The sequence below is a fragment of the Muntiacus reevesi genome, chromosome 2 (assembly GCF_963930625.1).
Source record: "Muntiacus reevesi chromosome 2, mMunRee1.1, whole genome shotgun sequence".
Taxonomy (NCBI): Eukaryota; Metazoa; Chordata; class Mammalia; order Artiodactyla; family Cervidae; genus Muntiacus; species Muntiacus reevesi.
The window spans coordinates 147,232,480-147,258,150 of NC_089250.1; the positions used below are offsets into that span (position 1 = coordinate 147,232,480).

General features: G+C 37.9%; 1 protein-coding gene across 1 annotated transcript in view; it reads right to left on the reverse strand.

Annotated features, from left to right (window-relative positions):
- CFAP43 (cilia and flagella associated protein 43) overlaps positions 1 to 25,671 on the reverse strand; it is a 95,153-nt gene that overhangs the window by 49,070 nt on the left and 20,412 nt on the right. Inside the window, exons 6-11 of the mRNA XM_065923270.1 lie at positions 20,235 to 20,394; positions 15,746 to 15,813; positions 13,949 to 14,080; positions 9,477 to 9,593; positions 6,507 to 6,587; positions 1,066 to 1,214 (exon numbers count right to left, since the gene is read on the reverse strand). Of these exons, the coding sequence (XP_065779342.1) occupies positions 1,066 to 1,214; positions 6,507 to 6,587; positions 9,477 to 9,593; positions 13,949 to 14,080; positions 15,746 to 15,813; positions 20,235 to 20,394 (707 nt within the window). The remainder of the gene's footprint in view (positions 1 to 1,065; positions 1,215 to 6,506; positions 6,588 to 9,476; positions 9,594 to 13,948; positions 14,081 to 15,745; positions 15,814 to 20,234; positions 20,395 to 25,671) is intronic.

A 25,671-nucleotide genomic window follows, 5' to 3' on the forward strand; every position in this document is an offset into this window, starting at 1 on the left:
CTGAACCTAAATTATCTCACTTGTGAAACAGGGACAAGCATAATACTTTTCTGAATGTTTGACAAGTGTCACATTCAATAAACTACAATGTGTAACAGTACATCAAGCTGTGAAGTAGGGCGAAAATCTCATTTCTTGTGAATACTTAGCATCATGATAAATTAACCAAAGATACAATAATAACAATATAATAAGTCTAAACTCAGTGTCTCTATGCTGTCTTCTAAAAAGTACCATTTCAAAAAATTTGAAATCATCTAAATGTCTATCAATGTACTGTCTTAAAAATTATGGAGGGGTCGGGATGGGGAACACATGTAAATCCATGGCTGATTCATGTCAATGTATGGCAAAAACCACTACAATATTGTAGAGTAATTAGCCTCCAACTAATAAAAATAAATGGGAAAAAATAATTATGGAATGTATTCCATGTGATGGAATACCATGTAGCTGTAAAAAAGAATGAAGGTCTTCATGTGTGGATAGAAGACTTTCTCTAAGATATACCATTAAGTGAAAAAAATTGTGGTGCTGAGCATTACATATGGTTTGCTACCCTATAAGAGCAAAGGCAATGATTCTGGAGCCCCATTGCCTGGGTTCAAATCTCAACATTTGCCATTTACAACATGTGTAATATTAATAGTTATTTAAATTCTTTGTGTATCATCTTCCTTATCTTTAAAATGGAAATAATAAGAATACCTATCTCATGAGGTTAATATAACAGAAGTCCCTGGTACACTCTAAGAGCTTGATACACATTCATGCAATTAAAAGGAAGTACTTATTTTTCTGCTTGTTTGTGAATAAAATATGTCCAGTAAAAAGACACAAGAAACTAGTAACAAGCTGTCTCCAAGGAGGAGAACTGGGTATTTGGGGATAACAGTGGGAAACTGTATTGTACTATATACACCTCTGTATTTTTTGAATGTAGAACTGAGTCAATATACTAATTTTCAAAACAACACATGTAAAACCTAAAAAAAGTTAAAACTTCAGTGGAATTCTCAACAGACAGACCTGACAAAGTTGCTGCCAGAAAGAGGCGGTACTTACAGGAGGTGCTGCACGGGTGATTCAGAGAGAAAGGCCTTATGAACTTCATGAGGGGATTCGACATCCCGGATGTCGAGAAAGTGGACAAGGCCATCTTCGGTCCCCACGGCCGCAGAGAGGGAGGAAGGAGAGCAAGCCAGAACTGTTGCCTGTTTAAGACAGATGCAAAACAGAAATAGACTCACAGATATGGAAAACCAAAGGAGAGAGAGGGGAGCAGGGTAAAATAGGGGCATGGGATTAATAGACATAAACTACTAGATGTAAAACACATTAGCAAAAGGGTACTGTATAGCACAGGGAATTATACCCACTAATCTTATAATAAGCTATAATTGAGTATACTCTACAAAAATACTGGATCACTATGCTGTTCACCTGAAAAATTAGCACAATACTGTAAACCAATTAACTTCAATAAAAAATAAAATAAATTAAACCCCAGCTTCACTGCACCAGAAAATGAAGCCTGCTTTCCTACATTTAAGAGTTCTACAGTTTATTTGAAAAGCCTACAGAATGAGAAGAGTTGCAAGTGTCATGTGGGATTACAAATTATACACTCAACATTCTGCAGCTAATCAATCACATAAGAAGTCATAGGAATCTAAATATCACACTCTTTTATCCTAAAATTGAAATGATAAAATATGAGAAAATTGCCTGAACATTAAACATTAAACACATGGCTTCATTTTTATCCTTAATTTATTAGAAAATGATTATACCTGATAATAATGAAAAATAAAATAGGAAATTTAAAATATATTCCTAGAATCTTTTGGACATCTTTATTGAATGTTAGTGATTTATAAAAATCAGCATTCATCTGCTGGATACTATTAGATCCTGGGATGCTGGTATAATTGAGGAAGACTTCAAAAAATAACCGTATCATGGAGCACATGGCCTGTCACCAAAGAAACGCATCACAGATTCCTGCTTATCTAACAGTCATTTACAGAAGATGATATCTAAGAGAACAAATTTGTGGTCATGATACTTAAGGAATCAGATTCATTTCTCTATAGTTTTCACTGACAAAGCCCACTGGGGTCCCCCGGAAAAGTCAGATGGAAACTAGGTGATAAGGTCTAAGCTCTTCATTTGTGCTTTAGTCTAATTTCACCTGCTCACAGGGCACATGTGCAGCAGTCTCGCACCCAGCACTTCAGACCAGAGTTCTTAGTGTGAGACCGCTGCAACACCTCAACTCCATGGGCGTGTGGAGATGTACTGCCAGTAACACCTTGATTCAAGACTTTGGATGGCAGCAGGGGTGGCCGTGAACAGAGATGCAGCACCCAGAAGTTGGATCTCGAGGGGAGCAGCATGGCTGGGCTGGCCCCATGACAACTCTGCTCTCCCCCAAGGAGAACTCTATAGAGCAGCCTCAGCCACTGTGATGAACGCATGTGCTCTAGAAGGAGAGGTCCCACCTCTCCACCCTCTGATCAAAGAATAAGATTTTCCTTTGCTGTTGAACCAAACTCAGTCTTGCTCTATTGGCACAAGAAACACCAGAGATGGGGACCCCTGTAGGCAACATAATGACATTTTGTTTTAAATAAAATAACAGAATGTTAAAAATAGAAAAGATCTTGAGATCACCCTTTTGCAGATTAGAAAGCAGAGGCAAAGAAAAATGTAGCAATTTGCCCCCAGGATCCCAAAGCTGATAACAAAGCTCAGAGGAAAACTCAGGTGTCCTGCCTCATTAGAATGCAGTTTCTTCATTGAGCACGTTTTCATTTTACTTTCTAAAGTGAATTTTCTGAGGCTTAACCAGGTTGAGTCTTTTTTTTTATTATTGGTATCTTGCTAAGAGTTGGACACGACTGAGCAACTTCACTTTCACTTTTCACTTTCATGCACTGGAGAAGAAAATGGCAACCCACTCCAGTGTTCTTGCCTGGAGAATCCCAGGGACGGCGGAGCCTAGTGGGCTGCCATCTATGGGGTCGCACAGAGTCGGACACGACTGAAGCAACTTAGCGGCAGCAGCAGTGTGAAACTGGGAACAAAGTGGTGAGGGTTTGGGGGTTTTTTTAGCTGAAAACCTTTATGGGAGCTCTTAGTGTGTGTGTGTATCTGTGTTTGCTCAACACAATCAGTTGAAATTAACCTCCATCCCAGGGCAATAGTTGAAAATATAGGCTAAAAATATACAGCAATATTTGGAGGGATCTTAGTTACCCTAGCAGGTAACATCAAGTGAAGGTACTAGTGTTTGGGCATCCTGCCATCATGATGCTAAGCAGGGTTCTCTGAGGACCACTACCTAAAATGTTCATGGAGAATACAGTCCTGGGCATAGGCAGGGAGATCTAGCCTCTGTACTGCTGGATCAACCCACTTATCAATTCTCCAGAGGGTAGCAGTAATCTTCAGTAAGGAAAAATCACCGATTCTCCCCAGCAAAGGCTGATCTACATGAATGTACCATGCTTGGTGTTGAGCTCAATGAAGGGATGTCTGCTTAACTGTGACAGTTGCCCAAATCTCTCCCTTCTGGTCAGGGGAAAGGAAGATATCTGAAGCAGAAAGAGGGTCTTTTGATGGTAACTATATCCCTCCTTGGACTTCCCTGGTGGCTCAGTTGGTAAAGAATCCACCTACAATGCAGAAGACCCTGGTTTGATTCCTGGGTTGGGAAGATCCACTGGAGAAGGCATAGTCTACACACTTCAGTATTCTTGGGCTTCCTTTGTGGCTCAGCTGGTAAAGAATCTGCCTGCAATGTGGGAGGCCTGGGTTTGAACCCTGGGTTGGGAAGATCATCTGGAGAATGGAAAGGCTACCCACTCCAGTATTTTGGTCTGGGGAAATCCAAGGACTGTATAGCCCAAGGTATTGCATTGGTATATGGGAAAGAACAATCTTTTCCTTGGTGGCAATTATTTCTGAAACCCTAGTGATTTATATCTCACTCATGCTGCAAATTCATTGTGGATTGACAGGATCTCTTTTCCCCCATGGTCCTTCAGGGAACAAAGCCGACAGAGGCTCCACCAATGAATAGGGGCTCGCAAAGAGTTGGACACGACTGAGCGACTTTCCTATCCCTCCTTAGCCAGGAAGTGCAAGGTAAGTTCTGATGATACAAACCCTTAGGTTTGTAAGTCTCTCATCTGTAAAAGGAGGTGTGATCAGATGAACTATAAGATTTTTCTAGTTCTAGTAGTTCTAACAGAAATGAATACATATAAACCTTTGCCACACTGCATGGAGTCTACACATGTTCTTTTAGGTAAGAATTTTTATCTTTAATTTTAAGGATGAGTTTACTTATCTCATTGAATTACATATCTTTTGCATTTTGTATCCTCTTATATGAAGTATGATGCTTCATCTTGCATTATTTTTTTCCATTTATTTTTATTAGTTTGAGGCTAATTGCTTTACAATATTGTAGTGGTTTTTGCCATACATTGACATGAATCAGCCATGGATTTACATGTATTCCCCATCCCGATCCCCCCTCCCACCTCCCTCTCCACCCGATCCTTCTGGGTCTTCCCAGTGCACCAGCACCAAGCATTTGTCTCATGCATCCAACCTGGGCTGGTGATCTGTTTCACCCTAGATAATATACATGTTTCGATGCTGTTCTCTCTAAACATCCCACCCTCGCCTTCTCCCACAGAGTCCAAAAGTCTGTTCTATACATCTGTGTCTCTTTTTCTGTTTTGCATATAGGGTTACCGTTACCATCTTTCTAAATTCCATATATATGTGTTAGTATACTGTATTGGTCTTTATCTTTATGGCTTACTTCACTCTGTATAATGGGCTCCAGTTTCATCCATCCCATTAGAACTGATTCAAATGAATTCTTTTTAAAATGGCTGAGTAATATTCCATGGTGTATATGTACCACAGCTTCCTTATCCATTCGTCTGCTGATGGACATCTAGGTTGCTTCCATGTCCTGGTTATTATAAACAGTGCTCATCTTACATTATTAATTGAGATTTTAATTTACAATAGAGAAGGATTGTAACTTTTCTTTCTACTATCTAGATCCATATCTCATCGAGAATTATGTAATATAGAAAAAATGATAACTTAAGGAAAAAATAGCCTTACCATTGCTTCTTGGTCTTTTTATACTTTTAGAATATCATTTTTATGTGCACCATGACCATGGTGGAAAGAACGGTGTCACCTTACGGGAGGTTATGCTTCGGTTTAGGTGAGCAACTATAGTTTGCCGCCCAGCATACACACACCTTCCTTCTGGAAAATTTCTTGAATATCCTTTAAGAAACCATCTCTCTTCTATTTTCAGTTGAGTGGAACAGATTTAAGTCTCATTTCCAAGGCTGATTTTAAGCCAACTAGCATTTCTTATGCCTCTGTCCACAGTGATTAGTTCAGGGGTGTTATTAAGACATTAAAATATATTTACAAAGCCTTCTGAAAAGGATAAACTTCGTTTCTCTTCCTCCTCCCATGTAGGAGGTTTTCTTCCCTGATGATCTGATGTGAGGCTGGCATTTGTGGCATTTGGGTATCACACGAAGTCTTAGATGAAATTAAGAGAGAGTACACAGACAGAAAGACGAGACCCTTGGTAATATCATTAGAGTTGCTGGATAAAGCCAAAGCTGAGCCCAGAGACGCTGTATACTTTATAGTTAATTGAGTCAATAGCCCACACTTTTTCATTTTTGGCTCAAGCTGGTTAGAGTGGCACCTTTCTTTCATTTATAACTGATCCCCTTGCGGTTAGATGGGGCCCTCTACCTAGTTACGGCCAAGGAATGTTTCATTTTTTATTAGAAACACTTAATTGCTAGTTCAAGACTCTCCAGAACTCTTCCCATCCCATGGTGTGTGTGCACGGTCAGTCGCTCAGTTGTGTCCAACTCTTTGTGACCCCATGGACTGTATGTAGCCTGCCAGGCTCCTCTATGCATGGAATTTTTCGGGCAAGAATACTCGAGTGGGTTGCCATTTCCTCCTCCAGGGGATCTTCCCAACCCAGAGATCTAACCCTCATCTCCTGCATCTTCTGCATTGTCAGGCGGATTCTTTACCACTGAGCCACGTGGGAAGCCCATCCCATGGTATTGAGGAGCCATTAATTGGTGGAGCCCCTGTCGGCTTTGTTCCCTGAAAGACCACGGGGGAAAAGAGATCCTGTCAATCCACAATGAATTTGCAGCATGAGTGAGATATAAATCACTAGGGTTTCAGAAATAATTGTCACGAAGGAAAAGTTTGTTCTTTCCCATATACCAATACAATACCTTATGTTCTACCTTCTGGGCTGTGGAACATACTTTATACACAAGAATTACTCTAAACATATAAGGTAAAATACATTAACGTCTCTCTAACAAGTATTTTCACAGCCTATTGACACGTGAACACAGAAAGGTAGACTGGATTAGAATTCAATATTTTTTAAAAATCCATTTGTAAGGCACACTTACTTGGATATTCAGATAAATCCTGCTGACACAAGCACCATCCTCTATACCCCAAACACAAACTTCCCCTGACTGTGTGAGTGTCTGTAAAAGAAAGAAAAATAAAACTCAAATGGAAAACAAGACTGCTATGGGAGCATGTTCTAAATTTGTTCCTAGTATGTCAATCACTGATGATTTAAAATAAAATTTCATTTTATTTATGTGGATTAAAATTACTTTATAATCTCAATGTTAATACTTCTGATTTGAACAAATATTAACTATTACCTTTCAGTTCAGTTCAGTTGCTCAGTCATGTCTGACTCTGCAAGCCCATGGACTGCAGCACGCCAGGTCTCCCTGTCTATCACCAACTCCCAGAGTTTAGTCAAACTTATGTCCATTGAGTTGGTGATGCCATCCAACCATCTTATCCTCTGTCATCCCCTTCTCTTCCCACCTTCAATCTTTCCTAGCATCAGGGTCTTTTCAAATGAGTCAGTCCTTCGCATAAGGTGGCCAAAGTATTGGAGTTTCAGCTTCAACATCAGTCCTTCCGATGAATATTCAGGACTGATCTCCTTTGGGATGGACTGGTTGGATCTACAGTCCAAGGGACTCTCAAGAGTTTTTTCCAATACCACAGTTCAAAAGCATCAATTCTTTTGTGCTCAGCTTTCTTTATAGTCCAACTCTCACATCCATACATGAATACTGGAAAAACCATAGCTTTAACTACACGGACCTTTGTTGTAATGTCTCTGTTTTTTAATATGTAAAGTAACATGCAAATATGTATTTAATATGTATTAACTGCATATTAAATATGTATTTAATATGTAAAGTAATGTCTCTGTTTTTTAATATGCTGTCTAGGTTGGTCATAGCTTTTCTTCCAAGGAGCAAGCATCTTTTAATTTCATGGCTGCCAGTCACCACCTGCAGTGATTTTGGAGCCCCTCAAAATAAAGTCTGTCAATGTTTCCATTGTTTCCCCATCTATTTGCCATGAAGTGATGGGACTGGATGCCATGATCTTAGTTTTCTGAATGTTGAGTTTTAAGCCAACTTTTTCATTCTCCTTTTCCACTTTTATCAAGAGACTCTTTAGTTCTTCTTCACTTAATATATGTTGGTATAAATTTTTCTGGGATTTATCCTTCTAGTGTTCTCTGAGCTTCCCAGATCTGTAGTTTGGTGTCTGACATTAATTTTGAAAAATACTCAGCCATTATTACTTCAAACATTTCCTCTGTTCCTTCCTTCTTTTCTTCTCCTGGTATTCCTATTATGTGTATGCTATATATACCTTTTATAATTGTCCCATGTTCTTGGATATTCTGTGCTTTTTAATTCTTTTCTCTTTTTGAATTTCAGTGTTGAAGGTTCTACTGACATTTCTTCAAGCTTATTGATTCTTTCCTCTGCAGTATTCAGTCTATTGATGAGCCCTCCAAAGGCATTCTTCATTTCTGTTACAGTGTCTTATATTTCTAATATTTCTTATTTTCTTTGTGTTTCCATATCTCTACTTATATTTTCCAGTCATTCTTTCACATTGCCCACTGTTTTTATAAGACTCCTTAGTATATTAACCATAGTTGTTTTAAATTTCTGGCCTGATAAATTACAACATCTTTGTAATTATTTTCAGATACAACAACATCTGAGTCTGGTTCTGATGCTTTCTCTGTATCTTCTAACTGTTACTGCCTTTTAGTATGCCTTATAATTTTTGTTAAAAGCTGGACGTGATGTACTGGGTAAAAGGATATGAATTAAGTAGGCTGTAATATGGGGTTTTATGTTTATCTGGCTAGGAGTTAGACTGTGTTTCTTGTCTGCTGTAGCTGAATGTGTCAGAAACTAAAATTGCCTCGAGTGTCCTTGTTTTTGGTTTGAGATGTGCAGATTCTCCCACTGTAATTCCCCTGGGTACTGGCTCCAGGACTGGTTTCTACTTCTGGGTATCTGCTCCAGTAAGCTATGATTCTTTGCATCTGCCTGTCTGTCTCTATAATTTTGGGGGCAGTGGTTTCCCCTATGACCCCAATTCTCTGATGGGTCTGAGAGTAGTGGTTGATTTTAAGTTTATTCAGCTTTTCTTTCCCCCTGTTGTAAGGTTCTGTACATGCTAGACTGGAAACTCAAAGTTCATCTTGTTCATTTTTCTTCTTTCACAGGATCAAGACTGAAAACATTTTAAAATAACTGCAATGTGATACAGTTTAAATGATGTTTCTTAAATACGAGGAAGTGAGTACATGATGTTGTGGATCAAGTATCTTAATTCTAAACATGAAAATCTTGTATTAAATTTTTATTTAATTTAATTCTTATCAGAGAATATCTGGAAGAAAAAGCATATAATCAGAATCTGATGACTGGAAGAACTCTTAAGTGTTACCTATTCCATGGTTTATGTATCTTTTTATTAATATTTGCTAGAACTCCCAAAATCTTAATGGATTTGTTGATGAATCAGATGGAATGTGAATTATATTTCTTGAGATCAACTAAAGGTAAGCTATTAAACATCAGAAAAAATTTTTCTTTTCTAAATGTAGAGGGTGGGTTTTTTTCTTTTTTTAAGTAGACTGAATACATGTTTTACGCATGGCAACTATTTCATTTTCATTTTCAGATGGGGCTGGATCACTCTGAAAAAGGGTAAACACTAATAGTTTAATGAGTGTTGACAACTCACTAAGTGAATGTATTTAAAGATAAGGCTTGGAAAGCTTGGATGGTGAATACAAACAGGATGACTCTTAAGATTTTAATTGCTTTGGTCATGTTCAGAGACTTAATATTATGAAGTCATAATGTGATGATGTCATTTTAACTGGGGAGTAGATCTGATGATGGAAGTGGCTGGCATTTCTACCGCATCTTCAAGAGTACACTCTGCTTCCTATTTGCAACAGGTTGCATGTGAACTTCCAAATCTCATCCTTAAATCTTATCGTGGAACAAAACAATATTCCTTACCATGCAGTATTCATTTCCAGGTGTGATAAAGTCTGTTGCCTGAAATTTCCCATCACAAGCCTCTAGGACTTTTTCAAAGGTTGGCTCCTCACCAAAAGTATAGATAAAAACAGACCCCTGTAAATATACCAAAAAAGAAAAAAATAATGCAATTGTTGTGTGTTCTGTTGAACAAATAGTTATTAAATGTTTACTATAAACAAGACACTGTGTAGGAAAATGTGATGGGAAAGTAGAGATAAACTAAGTAAGGCCCTGACCTTGAGGAGCTTAAAATCTAAATATTTGTTTTATTGATTCTTGCATTCACTCATCAATTAAAATATTCAATAAATAAGACTTCTTTTCTCCATTTCTAGGCATTTGTTTTATAGATTACAAAACATAATGAAGCACTTTTTCCTGACTTCAAAAATTGTCTATTTATGCTGAAAGTTTGAAGAATGTGGAAAACCAAAAAAGTTGTTAAGATGAACTAAATTCTATCACATACTAGATCATGATGGGTACTAATGAAACTTTAAAATAAACTTTTGTGAAACTTGTAGAGGTGTGTCTGAAGCTGTTACTTTAAAACTTGTTTATCATTTTCAGGTTCTACATTCACCTCTCCAAAAAAAAAAAGAAATCTACCCTGTACCTTATGCATCTCTGCCAAGTAACTATACTATGGTATGGTTACTAGCAATAAGAAGTCTGCTTTAAACTGATCACAAGTTCTTCAAGTTTACTTGAGTTAAACATGAATGTTTTTATTCTTGTTTATGTAAAAAAAAAAAAAATCACAGCTCTGTAAAGTCTAAAATTTGGTAGGCATTTACTGATTTTACCTTTCATTCATTCCTTCAACAGATATGGAGTGGACACACTGTGCCAGACACAGCTCTGGATGTGGGGGCTACATCAGAGGACAGGACAGACAAAAATTCCCTGCCTTCATGCTTACATTCTACTGGGGGATTCAGTCAATAAATAAGATATCTAAATAATATATATTATAAGTTAAAGGCAATAATTGTAGAAAGAAAAAAAAAAAATAAAGCAGGGCAAGAGGATATGACATGGCAAAAGAAGAGGGTAGACTTCAAACCTGAGTGTCCAAGAAACGCTTTACTGAGAAGGTGAGTTTAGAGAAAAGACTTGAAGGAAATGAGGAAGGTATTCATGTGGACTCTGTGGGGAATGCATTCCAGACAGAAGGAACAGCCAATACCCTCTGAGGGAGGAGCACGCCTGGTGAGTACAAAAAGCTTACATCACGGCCAGCATGACTGAAGCAGGGTGAACAAGAAGACCAGTGGGAGATAAGGCCAGGGTGGGGAGCACAGTTCACATCATGAAGAACCTTGTAAAGCATAGTGAGGATTTTGGCTTTTACTCAGAATAACACAGGCAATCACTGGAGGGCTCTGAGTAGTAGAGATGCTTCTCACCTTGGCCGCTGTGTTAAGTACACACGTTTATTCTATTAAGTACTGAGAAAAGTATATTAAAATCTGTTGAGATCAGGACTTTGTTTTCCCTTGTCATTTTGTCATGTTTTGCTTTATGTATTTTGAAGCTATTTTATTTGGTACATATATATCTTAAAAGTTTATAGACTTCCAGCGAATTTAACCTTTTACTATTCTAAAATATCAACAAACTCATTTATCCTTAGGAATGATTTTTGCCCAAAAGTCTATTTTGTCTAATATTAATATATCTCCAAAGGCTTTCTTTTGGTTAATGTTTGCATGATATATCTTTTCCTATCTTTTTATTTACTTTCAATTTTTAACTTGCTTTCAATGTTACTATATTTTTAAAAATTTACTTTCAATCTTATGCTTTAGATATGTCACTTGAAAACAGTGCATAGTTAGGTTTGGCTTTTTTTAAAATCAAATATGCTAATCTTTGCCTTTTAACTAGATCAACTATTCTGTTTTGCTTTAATTGTAAGTACTAGTATATTTGAGATTAAACATTACAGTTTAATTTATGCTTCCTATTTTCTTCTCAGTTGTTTATCTTTTCTTCTCTTTTCTTACCTTGTTTTGGGTTGCTTTCTTTAACACTTCCACTTTGCCCCTCTATTATGTGGAAATTTCATCTGATGTTTCAGTTCTTTTATGGTTACCTTACAGGTCAGAACACGTATACTTAATTTATAAACATCAGAAGAACTTAAAACCTTTATTCTCTCAGCAGGTAAAAGAATTCACCTGCCAATGCAGCAGACTCAGTTTTGATCCCTGAGTTTGGATGATCCCCTGGAGAAGGAAATGGCAGCCTGCTCTAATATTCTTGCCTGAAAAACCCCATGGACAGAGGAGACTGGTAGGCTGCAGTCCAAAGGGTTGCAAAGAGTCAGACACAGCTGAGCGACTAACCACACAGCACACTCCTTTCCCTCCGACCTCACATTATTTTTGTTGTTTTATACAGTCAGTCTTCACTTACATTTCTCCACACATTTACTGCTGCTCTTCATTCTTTTTGCATCACAGTCTTGCCATCTGGGCTCATTTTCCTTCTGCGTGAAGTACATTCTTTAGAATTTTCTCTAGTGATGACATACTAACAAATGCTCATTTCTAAAAATGTCATTTTTTCATCTCTATACTGAAAAGTATTTTCCCTGGGTATAAAACTCAGTCAACCCTAACCTTATTTCACTAAATCAGGGACCAGCAAGCTCTTTCTATAAAGGGACAACCAATAAATATTTTAGGCTTTGCAGGTCATGGAGTCTCTCAAAACTACTTAATACTACCACTGCAGTGTGAAAGCAGCCATAGACAATATATAAACAAGTGGGTCTGACTGTGTTCCAGTAAAACTTTATTTACAGAAACAAGCAGGAGGCTGGTTTTGACCCATGGGTCCACAGTTTGCTGACCCCTGCACTACATGGAAGATATCATTCTACTCTTTCTTACTTATATTATTGCCAAAGAAGTCAGCTGTTAGCCTAATTGAAAGTCCCTTGAAATAATCTGGTTTTCTCTCTGACTACTTTTAAGATTTAATCTTTGTCTTTAGTTTTCAACAACTTCACACTGTTAAGTCTAGGTGTGTATATCTTTTTAATGTATCCTGCTTGGGATTCACTGGGTCTCCTGAAACTGTAAATTCATGTCTTTAATCAGTTCTGGAAAATATCTCCTTAAATATTGCTTCTGTCTGAGTCTCCTCTTTGGAATTCCAATCAAATACATGTTAGATCTTTTCACTATGTCATTCATTTCTCTTACATCCCTTCTATATTTCCTATACTTTAATCTCTTGGGTACATTCTGAATAACTTCTTCCAATCTATCTTCATCTATTCTCTCTCTTTGGCTGCGTCCCATCTTCTATCAGACATATTCATTTAATTTTTACTTTGTAAGTATATTTTTCTTTTGTATGATTTCCATTTGTGTCTTTCTCCCTTCTCTTAGGTTACATTTTTTATTGTTTTCTGTCCTCTATAGATACTTCAAGTTTTTCATTTATTAAAACCTCATTAACACAGTTATCTTAACTTCTGGTAATTACATAAACTTAAGTCTTTCCATATGTCAATTTTAATTTCTTTTACGCAAAAAATCATTCAATTTTACTTGTAATTTATCTAAAATCATTGCCCAACAATATAAACTGCTAATCCTGTCTTAGGAGTCTTCCTAACAGTATAATTCATGTGGGCATTTGATTTTATTCTGCATTTATTTCCCTCCCTTCTTCTCTTACAGAATCTATACTCTCCTTAGAGAACCACCCATTACCGCAATCTCAGTTTATGTTTGAGTAGATGACAGAGGATGAGATGGTTGGATGGCATCACAGACTCAATGGGCATGAGTTTGAGTCAACTCAGGGAGTTGGTGATGAACAGGGAGGCCTGGTGTGCTGCCGTCTATGGGGTCGCAAAGAGTTGGACATGACTGAGTGACTGAACTAAACCAAGATGACTCTACCTAGGCTCCAAGGTTAGACATGTGATCTAGGCCTGGTCAATGAGAGTTTAGAATCCCTCTGGACATAGTAATTGACCCAGGGGTAGAAAGGTGACCCAAGTTAGTATAATAAGTCCAGGTTACAGGACATTTTTTTTCCAACTGGTTTCTTTCTACTAAGGTCACCAAGAGGATAAAATTATAAAACTGGGTTTCAGGAGGTTCTTTTGACACCATCTTCACAGAAAGGGAGGAAGTAGAGGGGAAACAGAGCTAAGATATGGCAGAAAAACAAGGCTAGTAGCAACATGGGAGCGCCCAGATTTATATCAATTCCTTGCTTGCTTTCAGTTATATATAAAACAAAAAGAAGAAAACACTCAAGTGTTGCCTGGACTTTTAAATTGGCTGATTTTTCATTTGCAAGCTAAAGAGTCCTGACTAGTAATGGATCATTATGCAGTACATTCTGCCCTTCATTCCTGTCACGCAATGATAATAATAATAATATCTAAAAATTTATCAAGGAATCAACATCTAGCATACCTTGTCTGTCTGAATCAGCAACATTCTGTAACTAGGAGAAAACATCAAATGTTCCACCGGCCTTTCAACCTCAAGAAAATCCTCTACTTTATAATCTGTATCTTTAATAAGTAAAGAATACACAAAGCCATCCTAGAAACCAAAAACAATAAGACAAATAAAGAAAATTAGTCAGTCCATGCATAGTATACTTTCCTCATCAAATCAGCTAAGATTTATTGATTAGCATCTACTGTTCATTTTTTGAAACACCATCTATGTTTACATTATATGGAATGCTCTGTCTTCTTACCTTTATTTAGCCAATTTTTAACCATGTTTCCTGGTCTTTTTAAAATTTTATCTTTTTTTTCTGACACATTTTTCAATTACCTAAAATTTTACTAATCTCCCCTTACTTTGAACTTCTTTAGTATTTGTCACCTTACCACATTCTTCATGATAAAGGACATGGGGTAGATGAGGCAGAGTTTACTGTGTGGCTGGTATTCAGCAGTCTCCTTACTTCAAAGGACCTTAGCCTTAATGTATGTTCTTTAATCATTATTGTGTGCATTTCTTAAATCTCTAAATGACTCAAAGGTAGGCAGTGTGCTGTTTATTTCCTTTGTAGTCTCCTTTCTAGTTTTTCACACAGTGCTAGAAACAGGGCAAGTATCCAGTAAAAATGGGTTGGTTAAACATTGATCAGTAAGTTGTAAACAGTTTTAGGTTAGTTTAACTACTTTCAAAAGGAACTTAAGTTATTTTTACAGTAATGAAAAGATTTTGGGCAAACTCAGCCATCATTTCTAGATTAGACCCCCTAATGACTAAGAGGAGGTATTTGTGAGATGGCTTGGTTCAGACTTGGGACCTGGGGAAAAAACGTGCATCACTCTCCATCCCTCACCAGAGCAGATGCTCCAAGCTTTCCTTTAAACTAGATTAAAACAAACAAACAAACAAACCACCAAGGGTGACTTGAGAAGGACAAATGCAGACTAAATGTAGAAGGAGGTAGTCCATTGCAAGGTTAGGGAGAGCAGATTATGAGCTAAATAAATGTAGGTTTATGAGCTTCAGACTGCTTCCTATTGGTGGAGCTTTCATTCTGACAGCATTTTGCAGCTGCCGTTTAGGTTCCTAGAGGTGTGATCTGTGGCAAAAGAAGAGACAAAGCTAACAGTGGTTTGAGACAGCTACCAGTAGACCAGAGATTTTAGTGTAGGTCGGCTTCAAACCTTAGCATTGATTACAACCACATGGAAAAGTAACATGGTCTGGCCCCTTTTCTTACTTACTGAAGCTGTGTGCCCTAAAAAATGAGAGAAAGGACTTTGGAGTTTACCATGCTGGGTTCAATTTTCAGCTTCTTCCACTTACCAGTTGGTGAACTCTGGAAGACTTAACTCCTTTGAGTGTGTGTGTGTGTGTGTGTGTGTGTGTGTGTGTGTGTGCTTTGGGGTGGTGGATTTTTTAACTTGACTTTTGTTTATTTGCAATAAGCCAGACATATGATAGTTGACTATAATGTTTTCTATAATTTTGTATATATATTATTTGTAATAAAAAGTTTTACAATAGCATCCCCTAAAAAAAGAATTTTAATTAATAAACTGACAGAACTTGATGTCACATATTATGGCTCATCATAGTAAATGGCAGCAAATAGAAATTTTGTATATTTTCTTTTTCTATTCGAAATATTTTTTAACCATTTTAAATTGAAGTATAGTTAATTTACAACATTGTGTTAGCTTCAGGTGTTTACATATTTTCTTGAAAGCAATTAATTTTGAAGAAAAAATACATTACAATTCCAGAAGCAAGCACGCCTCCCTTCTGATACGCCATGGTGACTGGACTGATAAGATTTCTTTCAACTTTGGGAAAGAAAAACAAAGTAAAACAGGACACATAATTAAAAGTGCCATACAGAGTAATTAGTCTCACCTGCTTTACTAGGACTATTCATTTCTTCGTAATTCCTTTTTCTACAGATCAACTTCCTATTAGAATATGTGTGCTATGATGCCTCTCAAACAATAAATAATAAAAGCTGCTTTGCAATGATAATGATAAATTAATGATTAATGATAAATCACACAAGTTGTTATTTTTTTTTTTTATGTTCTGTATCATCAGATCTATGGGGGTAATAACATTGTGGAATTATATAGTAAATATATTTCCTTTTTTAAGGAAAGAAATTATCAGAGATTTTAACAGGCCAGGGGGAAAAAAGACAAAAACTATATCATTATTAAGCTGTATACTTAAGATTTGCATATTTTATGGCATGTAAATTTGTCCCTCAATAAATAAAACATAGTGGATTTTAAAAAGTAAAAATAAAAAAAGTTTTATAAGATCTTTGTTATTAATAAAATACTTTCCTGGGGGAAAGTCACAAAAAACACACTAGCTTTTATGTAGATTAAACCGCAAGAACTACCAGAGCAAAGGCTCAGAGACACCTGCCAGACTTTTATTTATTGCATACTACCTGCTCAGCATTTTGCCAGATGCTAAGACGAATAGTGCCCTTTCATCTAAAGACTGTTCACCTCCCAGTAGTTTCTTCTCTTTAACCCAGCTGCCACCAGCGTCATTGCTATGACTCCGGCCTAGTCTAGATGCCTGCTGCTTATAGCTACTCCTTTCCTAAACTATGGATAATTTATGTCTGCAAGCACAGTTCCAATTGGGGTACATCTCCACTCAGGAGTTGATGTTATTCCACTGTCAGAAGGATTAGATATAAACACCTTAGTCAGACATTCAAGGTCAGATGTGGTATCACTTAGATGTCCCTTTATTCCCACTTTTCTGTATAACACTTGATGCTCCAGACAAACTGGACAACTTCTTGTTTCTCAACCTTTCCCATGTTTTCTTGTTTTCACAGATACCATTGTCCAAAATTTCCCCTACCCTCATCTCTGCCTGTGAACCTATCCTTTAAGGGCTGTTTCAAATGCCACCTACAACATGACTTAATTTGGCATTTTCCCCTCATCTGAATTCCCATAGCACTTTATGACGCTTTCCTCACATCTTGATTTTTCTGGCTGCAATTATTTGTCGACTTGTCTTATTCTCTTTAATAAAATATAAATACCTTGAGGCTGTTGATTATGAGATTATATATTTGCCACCTATATCAACTTAAAGGTACCAGTGTCCTCCACGTTGTAGAAGATAGAAAACATTTATTTGGAAGTATTTTAATATATGTATCATGAAAATGATAAGAAATAGTATATAGGATGATATTAGTGAGCAATAAAAGACCACATATAGGGACTTCCCTGGAGGTCCAGTAATTAAGACTCTCAACTTTCACTGCAAGGGATGCAGGTTTGATCTTCGATTGGGGAACTAAGATCCCATATGCTGTGCGGTTTGGCTAAAAAAAAAAAAAGACTATACACAACTAAATTCTAAATTGTATAAAACATCACAAAATAGGAATTTGGAGATGAGAAATATTGTTTTGTAACTCACTTTACAAACACAAAGAGGTGCCAATTTACCCTCTAGCAATCTCTGGGATTAAACTATAGAGCCAAAGTTGAAGTCTCTGTTCCTAACTTCAGAGTTGATGGCTAGTGGGAAAGACAGTCTTAAAACTTATATGCAGAGTACATCATGCAAAATGCTAGGCTGGATGAAGCACAAGCTGGAATCAAGATTGCTGGGAGAAATATCAGTAACCTCAGATATGCAGATGATACCACCCTTATGGCAGAAAGTGAAGAAGAACTAAAGAGCCTCTTGATGAAAGTGAAAGAGGAGAGTGAAAAAGCTGGCTTAAAAAATGAACATTCAGAAAACTAAGATCATGGCATCCAGTCCCATCACTTCATGGCAAATAGATGGGGAAACAATGGAAACAGTGACAGACTTTATTTTGGGGGGCTCCAAAATCACTGCAGATGGTGACTGGCAGCCATGAAATTAAAAGATGCTTGCTCCTTAGAAGAAAAGCTATGACCAACCTAGATAGCATATTAAAAAGCAGAGACATTACTTTGCCAACAAAGGTCCATCTAGTCAAAGCTACGGTTTTTCCAGTAGTCATGTATGGATGTGAGAGTTGGACTATAAAGAAAGCTGAGTGCCGAAGAATTGATGCTTTTGAACTGTGGTGTTGGAGAAGACTCTTGAGAGTCCCTTGGACAGCAAGAAGATCCACCCAGTCCATCCTAAAGGAGATTAGTCCTGAATATTCATCGGAAGGACTGATGTTGAAGTTGAAACTCCAATACTTTGGCCTCCTGATACGAAGAGCTGACTCATTTGAAAAGACCCTGATGCTGGGAAAGATTGAAGGCAGGAGGAGAAGGGGACGACAGAGGATGAGATGGTTGGATGGCATCACTGACTCAATGGACATGAGTATGACCAAACTCTGGGAGTTGGTGATGGACGAGAAGGCCTGGCGTGCATGGGGTCGCAAAAAGTCAGACACGACTGAATGACTAAACTGACTGGGAAGGACAGTCAGGCACAGGAGGCATTATATTTTGATAAAAGCAGAGGATGAGGCTCTAACAAAGATGTGAGTCTGATGGAACCCCAGATGGGGCATCTGAGTTTGCCTGTAGGTTGGGGTGAGGATACAGAGGCTCCACAATGGATAATTTCACTAGGTAGAGAGAAAGACATGGCATCATAGACAAAGGTAACTGCCAAAGCCAGCAGGCAGAATTTAGAGAGAGTATAGGAATGATGAGAACTTATGTGAGGCTCAACTGGGAGAGCTGAAACTGGAATGACAGGCCAGAAGAGAGACTTATTTTTTAGAGAACTGAGGGATGGCATTGTAAACATGAGATCAGAGGGTGGCCCAGGCCTGGAGAGTACAGATGAGAGCAATGGGAAGAGTGAGGTGGGGGAGTGTGACAGGCTGGGGTAGGAAGCTAATGGCTTCACTTTCACAGTGGAGTGTGAGTCAGGGAACAGGAGAGGGAGTGTATGAAAACGTATAGATGCAGAAGACTTGCTGTAGGATGTGGTGTTTGAGCTGGAAACTGGAGGATTCAGAGTGAAAGGTGACAAGGGAATGAGCCGGCTGTGAAATGTCTGTGAAATGATGGGAAGAAATGACTGGCTAGATCAGAAAACTCATACTAGGGAGTAGTCAGAAATAATATTAATGGCGCAGGTAAGAAAAGATCAGAGACAGCTTGAAATTAAGCCATAGTTGTCCTTGAGTTAAATGTGGAAAATTGTCTTCAAGAAGGGCAGTTTGGCAGGGATGGCATGCTTGGTTTGGGTCAACTATGGATTAGGCTCAATGAAATCAGTTCTATGGTTGCTACAGAAGTCAAGGTATGAAAGAATAAGAAGAGTTAGAGTGGAAAGTGCATTGGTCAGGTTGAAGAATTTACCCTGGTGAGACTCCCTTCTCAAAGTGTCTACATGTAGCTTCACACAAGGTGATATTGGCTTCTCTGACCCAGGCCAACTCTGATGGGACCAGGAGTGGACACTTGATCTAACGAGGACAGATCAGATTCTCCCAGGAATGCTAGTGAGGCCATGGAAAGTAATTTTCAAGATGGCGGTTGGTCCTAAAGGATGGTCTCGTGGAGAAAGAGTTGCTGTGGAAGTCAGGGAAAGGCATATTAGCTGATTAAACAGGCATATTATGAGGAGGGCTTCCCAGGTGGCGCTAGTGGTAAAGAATCTGCCTGCGGATGCAGGAGAAGCAAGAAATGCAGGTCTGATCCCTGGGTGGGGAAGACACCATGAAGAAAGAAATGGCAGCCCACTCCGGTATGCTTGCCTGGAAGATTTCATGGGCAGAGGACTCTGGTGGACTACAGTCCACGGGGTCAGAAAGAGTCGGACAAAACTGAGCAACTGAGCACCTATGTATGCGGAAGGATACAGCATAGTAAGAACTTGGACCCTGAAGTCTTATTGTCTGGGTTCAGGTGTCAGCTCTATAGTTTACTAGTTATGTGAATTTGGGCATGTTTCTTAAGTTCTTAATGCCTCCATTTCTTCATCTATATCATGAAGATAAAAATGTATTTCCTTATGAACTGGTTTTAAGGATTATGTGAAATATGTATATAGAGTGAGAGTAGGAAGTCTAGAGCATAGAACACTTAATATAGGTAGCTAAAAGAAACACCCAGAGGACTCGGTAGCTAACTAGAGGATAAGGAAGAAGGAGGAATCAAAGATGTCTCTAGAAAGAGAAAAATACGGAATAAAACATCCATTGTCAAGTACAAAACCATCACCAATGGCTACACTTCTGGGAAGATGAAGCAAAGCAGTTCCTTACCCCTTGGTGGTCCATCTTCTGTCTTATTAAGCACAGTTACCTTTAAGTTTTCTCCATTAACCATTAAAAGGTGACCCTCTTCACAGCCAACGTATAGGTCACTTGTTGGAGTCCAGCAGTGCATAGTCGGGTGAAGCAAAGCATACAGATCGTCTTTAGGCTTCAAGAAAAGATTTAAAACCATGTGTTAACACAACAGTCGTGGCTTAAGAGCCAGAGAAATACTCAGCAAAAACAACTTCCAAGATGAAAACAAATTAATATGTGTCTACATGTGTTTATTGGTCCTGCCCTTTACCTAGAGCTAAACGAACTTCTTCCTGCTCCATCTCTCTCCCTGCATTTTAATTCCCCAAATATTAGGGGTTTTTGCCAGCACATTGAGAGTTTTAGTATCGTAGGTTTTTTGCAAAAGTCTTGAGTAATAATTTGTACGCTGTTTCTTGGTGGACTTTTTGATATCTTGTATCTAAGCAAGCCATTGTTTGGCTAAAATCACCCCATTTGAGGAAGATTTGGGTCAACCTTTTCTCTCCTGGTTCATGGCAGGGGGCATGAGTGTGATTTTTCTATGGAGTTGTTGGCCTCAACCCTCTGCTTAGTTCTCTGTATTGGAGAATGAGAAGAGGACCCCTGGTCTGGTTCTCAAGGCCTCTCTAGTTCATGAAACATCCTACCTGACTTTGCTTCCATGGAAAACTCAGAGAGAAATGCAAAAATCTATGGAATGTACCTAGAAGAAAAACTGGCTTTGGGAACTAAAACTAAGGGTCTATGGCAAATTTTTCCTGTAAAGGACTAGGTAAAAAAGAAGCTTTGTGGACCACATAGGTCTCTATTATATCCCTTTCTTTTTTTTTAAACACTTTTTAAAAATGTAAAAGAATTGTCTTAGCTTGCTTGAAGTCACATAAAGGCAGGTGATAGTTTGCTGATCTCTGCCTTAGATGATAATATCTCAGTGCTATGTCCCCTGTAGCTTTAAACACTCCGTCCAGCAGGGGAGAGGCCACTCTCCCTTTATGTCCACACAGAGCAGGCCTCCTTGTAAGTTCTGGACCACCTGGTTATATTCTCAGAGGTAAAATATTTTGGACACGTGCCCTCACCTCTGCCCCCCAGAGCACTGATTAAGATTCTGAATTCAGGGTACTATAAAGTAACATAACATGACATTTTTTCCTTTCTATTTAAACAAGTCAAACATACTACACTTTACTTTCATTTATCTATTTACATATTTGTTTATAACAAAACATTTAGTACTATCTGAGTTTTTTTTTAATGCTATACTATTATTTAGAATTGCATTAGCTACAATATAACGTCTTTGTTTTCTTTAGGCATCCTTATAGCCATAGGAACAGAAAACCTTTTTAATAAGCTAATGGCCAAATTAATAGAATTCTTATATTCTTTGAGTGATTCATATTTATTTCATTCATTTATTCACTCATCTACCAAATATTTAGATATCATGCACTGTTCTAAGCACAGGGATGTAGCAAAGAACAAAACAAAACAAAACAAACAAATCTACCCTCATGGGTCTTAATCCTGGTGAGGGAAAATAGAACAAAAAGAAATTAAGGAAAAAAAATTATATATATATATATACATAAATAAAATATTATGTGTTGAAAGTGCTGTGAGAGAAAAATAAAGCTGCGGAAGTTGGAATAGATCTCATAGTTGGGGAATATGGTAAACCCATATAAATAGCCATTTTTTCCATTCAAAACTCTTGATAATGCAGGTCACCATTGTAATAAATACTCAATTATTTAAATAGCATATACTGCTCTTTAATTTAGGAAGGGTAAAGCAGGTGTAGCCCTGCCAAAGTAATTATTCTACTGGATTCCCAACTGATACAAATTTTTGCATAATTAGTATTTCCACAAACATTTACTGGGTGTTGATTATATACCATGTACTGTACCAGAGAGATCTCTTGTACTGATAAGATTATCCCTCTTCTCAATAGGACAATCGCCTATTGAGGGAGAAGTAGTATCAACAAACAGCAGAATCAGAAAACATGGTAGTCTATAGCAGAAACATATTTATTTATTTTGGTTTTGGTTTTAGTTGTTTTTTCAGAAACATATTTAAATATTACAAGAGATCCTACAAGAAAGCAATTTGTTCTTCCTGATGGAGTGAAGGAAGTGGACGGAGAGAGAATTGTCATTTGAGATGGACCATGAAATATGAAAGCAGAAGTGCTTCATGTATAGAAGCGCTTCTCATTGTAAGTTTTTAAAAGGATAGGTCATCTTGTCATCTTTAATGTATGATTGGTCTATTTCATGCCCTCATAGCCTTGGATCCTTAGAAAATAAAACGAGTCACAATTTGGCCACCCAGTGGGCATAAAAAAAGGGACAAAATCATTCAAAAGGATTAAACTTGCTGATCAATGACATTTTTGTGGTATCTAACTGAGATTTGACTCATAGGGAAAAGAGTTACTGACTACCATTATTTAATCATCATAATTTAAAAGTTGCCTAGTTATCTTGATGACATTTGACTATAAATCACAAAAAGAAAGACTCTTTCCTAGTATGGCAATGAACTTGAAAAATCTTTTAAAAACCATACATATCTGGTTCTCATAATGTTAGTGAACATATATGCCTCAGAGGGTGAGGATTAAAACTTGGAATTTTCTTGCCTTAGTATATTAAGCTAGTACTGTGTACAGTTTTATTTAAGATAAACCTGGGCTTGTCTTCCTATTATTTTCTTTCATCAATAAATATGTTCTGTGCCATTTAAAAATGAATGTGATATTATGTGGTGTAAGCAGAAAGAATAATTTTCAATTATGGAAATTTAAATTTTTCAAAGAAAAGATGCTGATAGTGTTTAAAAGTATTTGTTGGTAACACCATATCCTTGCTCAGTCCTCTGGAATCAAACATTTTGATCACTTGAAGACCAAACATAAAATACTCAAGCCCAACTTAATATTGCTTTAGAAAATGTAAGCATCTGAATACGTGTCAGAATACTTGAGCTTTAAGGGGAATTTCAATTTAGCAATGTTTTTTCAAGGTCGATGGAAAAAGAAAACTGGACACTTCAGATTAAATTCACTATCTTGGATCCAACTTCTGCCCAGATAACATCTGCCTTTGATTTCCCCCGTGCTACTATTGGATACCATTTCTAATGCCCCAAATAAGTTGTGTAATGTGATGCTGGCCCATTTAAAGACCTCTTGTGTGCTTTTCTAGTGTTAGCTATAACGGAGATAAGGGGACGATTTAATATTTGTAATTTTATAAAAATCCACGTTTGTCAATTTTTAAGACCTTTAAATAGGCCAAATCCTTACTAATTTCTTTGCCATTGGTACTGGGCCACAAGAAATTTCATTCAAAGGAATAGAATCAAGACATCTGAGATCTAAGTTTAGTTACACTTTCACTCGTATAGATATTACTGAATGTGTTAGCAATTTTTTTTCACCTTATTTATCTATAAGATGAAAGGAGTAAATAGTGGCAAAATTGACTTCTAATTTAAATGTAAAATAAATGGCTTTAGTAACAGTCCCTGTATAATTTAGAAATGTCAAACTTTAATATTAAATTTCTGTTTTCAGGAAAAAATTGAAATGTACTGAGTTACAAATGTCCTGGGAAAGAAATATGTCTGTTTATTATGAGCATTTGTTTAAAAAGGGTAACTCCATATTTAAGTATTTAAAGAAGGCATTTCTGTACTATTAAAAGTATAGGCATTTCCTGTACTATTAAAAGAAGTAGCTATTTTCTATAATTTGAAAAAGTGAATAATTGTCATCCTTTAGAGGAAATACTAAGAGCATACAATCTTTTCTCTTACTTGACACTTTTTAAATGATAAGAACAACTGCCTGAGTTTTAAATGCTTTATGTAGGATCCATGATGTTGGTACACAGGGTGAATGATGGGGTTGAAATAGTGGAAAATGTGGCTTCTTTGGTACCAAAAACTAAACATAGAAACATATTTTCCAGTTGTAAATCTTGAAGGCTGACATGTTTGGTTTTACTTTGCTGCCCCACTGTGGCTGAGTGTGGTTGCATTTCCAAGGCTAAGACTTGTACTATTAACAGGAATTAGTTATCTTCTGTAATCAGGAAAAGTGAATAATAGTTATCCTTTAGAAGAAATACTATAAGCATGCAAATTTTGCTTGCCAGAGACTTTTTCATAACCTAATTATCACATGGAACCATTTGAAACATCCGGAGCTTAACGCTCTGCAGTGGTCAGAAGCATTTGGGGATCTCTACTTCCACTCTCCTTGGCTTAGAGCTTTCACACACGTGTTCACACAACGCAGGTCTCAGAGGTGCAGCAGAATCCAGCTCCTTACTTTCATCCCAAAGACCCTGCAGGTGTCACTCTCTGCTCCCGGCCTCCTTCTTGACCATCACTGTGCCTTACTGCCCAGCTCCCTGCTCACTGTGCTCCAGCCACAGGATTCTCTTCTCAGCTGCTCAAGAATACTGAATTCTCTTCTCTCCCCAGGGCCTTCACACGTGCAGTTCCCTCTGCCTGAACACTCTTTACCCTGCTTATAGCAGGAGGAAGCCCCCTCGTCCTTCAGAGTCATCTCTCCAAAGGCCTTCCTTGAGCAGCGTGTTGATCTCCCCCTCACCTCCACTCCCATCTCCCATTTGTCCTGTTATAACATGTGCCACGTTTTGCAACGATTCACTGTATCTCTTTACTTTTGGTACTGATGCCGTGGTCTCTGCCTCCCTAATAGAGTGGATGCTCCGAGAGGTAGGCCTATGCCTGGTTGGTCAGCACAGGACCCTGTTGTCTAAAACCGTGACTGTTACACAAGGAGCTTGATAAGTATCTGCTGAATGAAAAAAAAAAATGAGTAACTGTTGGCAAACTCCCTTATGAAACTTTCTTCCACTGCTTTCCAGGGCCTCATTCTCTCCTGGATTTTCTCCTATTTCTGTGACTGCGCCTCCTCAGACTCCACTTCTTCCTCCTGTCTTTTGCAGACATTTTCCTCTCTGGCTCTCTCCCCTGACAGCCTCTCTCTCCTTTCCCTCACCCCCATTCCCCCACCCCATGCTCCATGCTCCCACTATCCTCTCTGCAGTAATGACTCTTATTTTGTCTCCTGCCCTGCCTTCTCTCTGTCGCTAGGTCCACGTTGCCTGTTTCCACCTGGCATCTCCACCTGGATGCCACCCAGCACTCCAAAGTCAGTATGTCCAACACTGAAACCACAGCTTGGCCTCCTGCTTCAGTTAGCAAGGGCCATCATCTTCCCAGTCACTCAAACTCAGAACTCCAGAGTCTTCATCTCTCATGGTCTCCAGGGTTAATCTGTAATGAAAACCAGGAAGACCCTCTCTATCTTGCCTATCTCACGGGATGGTCATGAAAGCCAACAGGCACCCAAGGAGAGGGG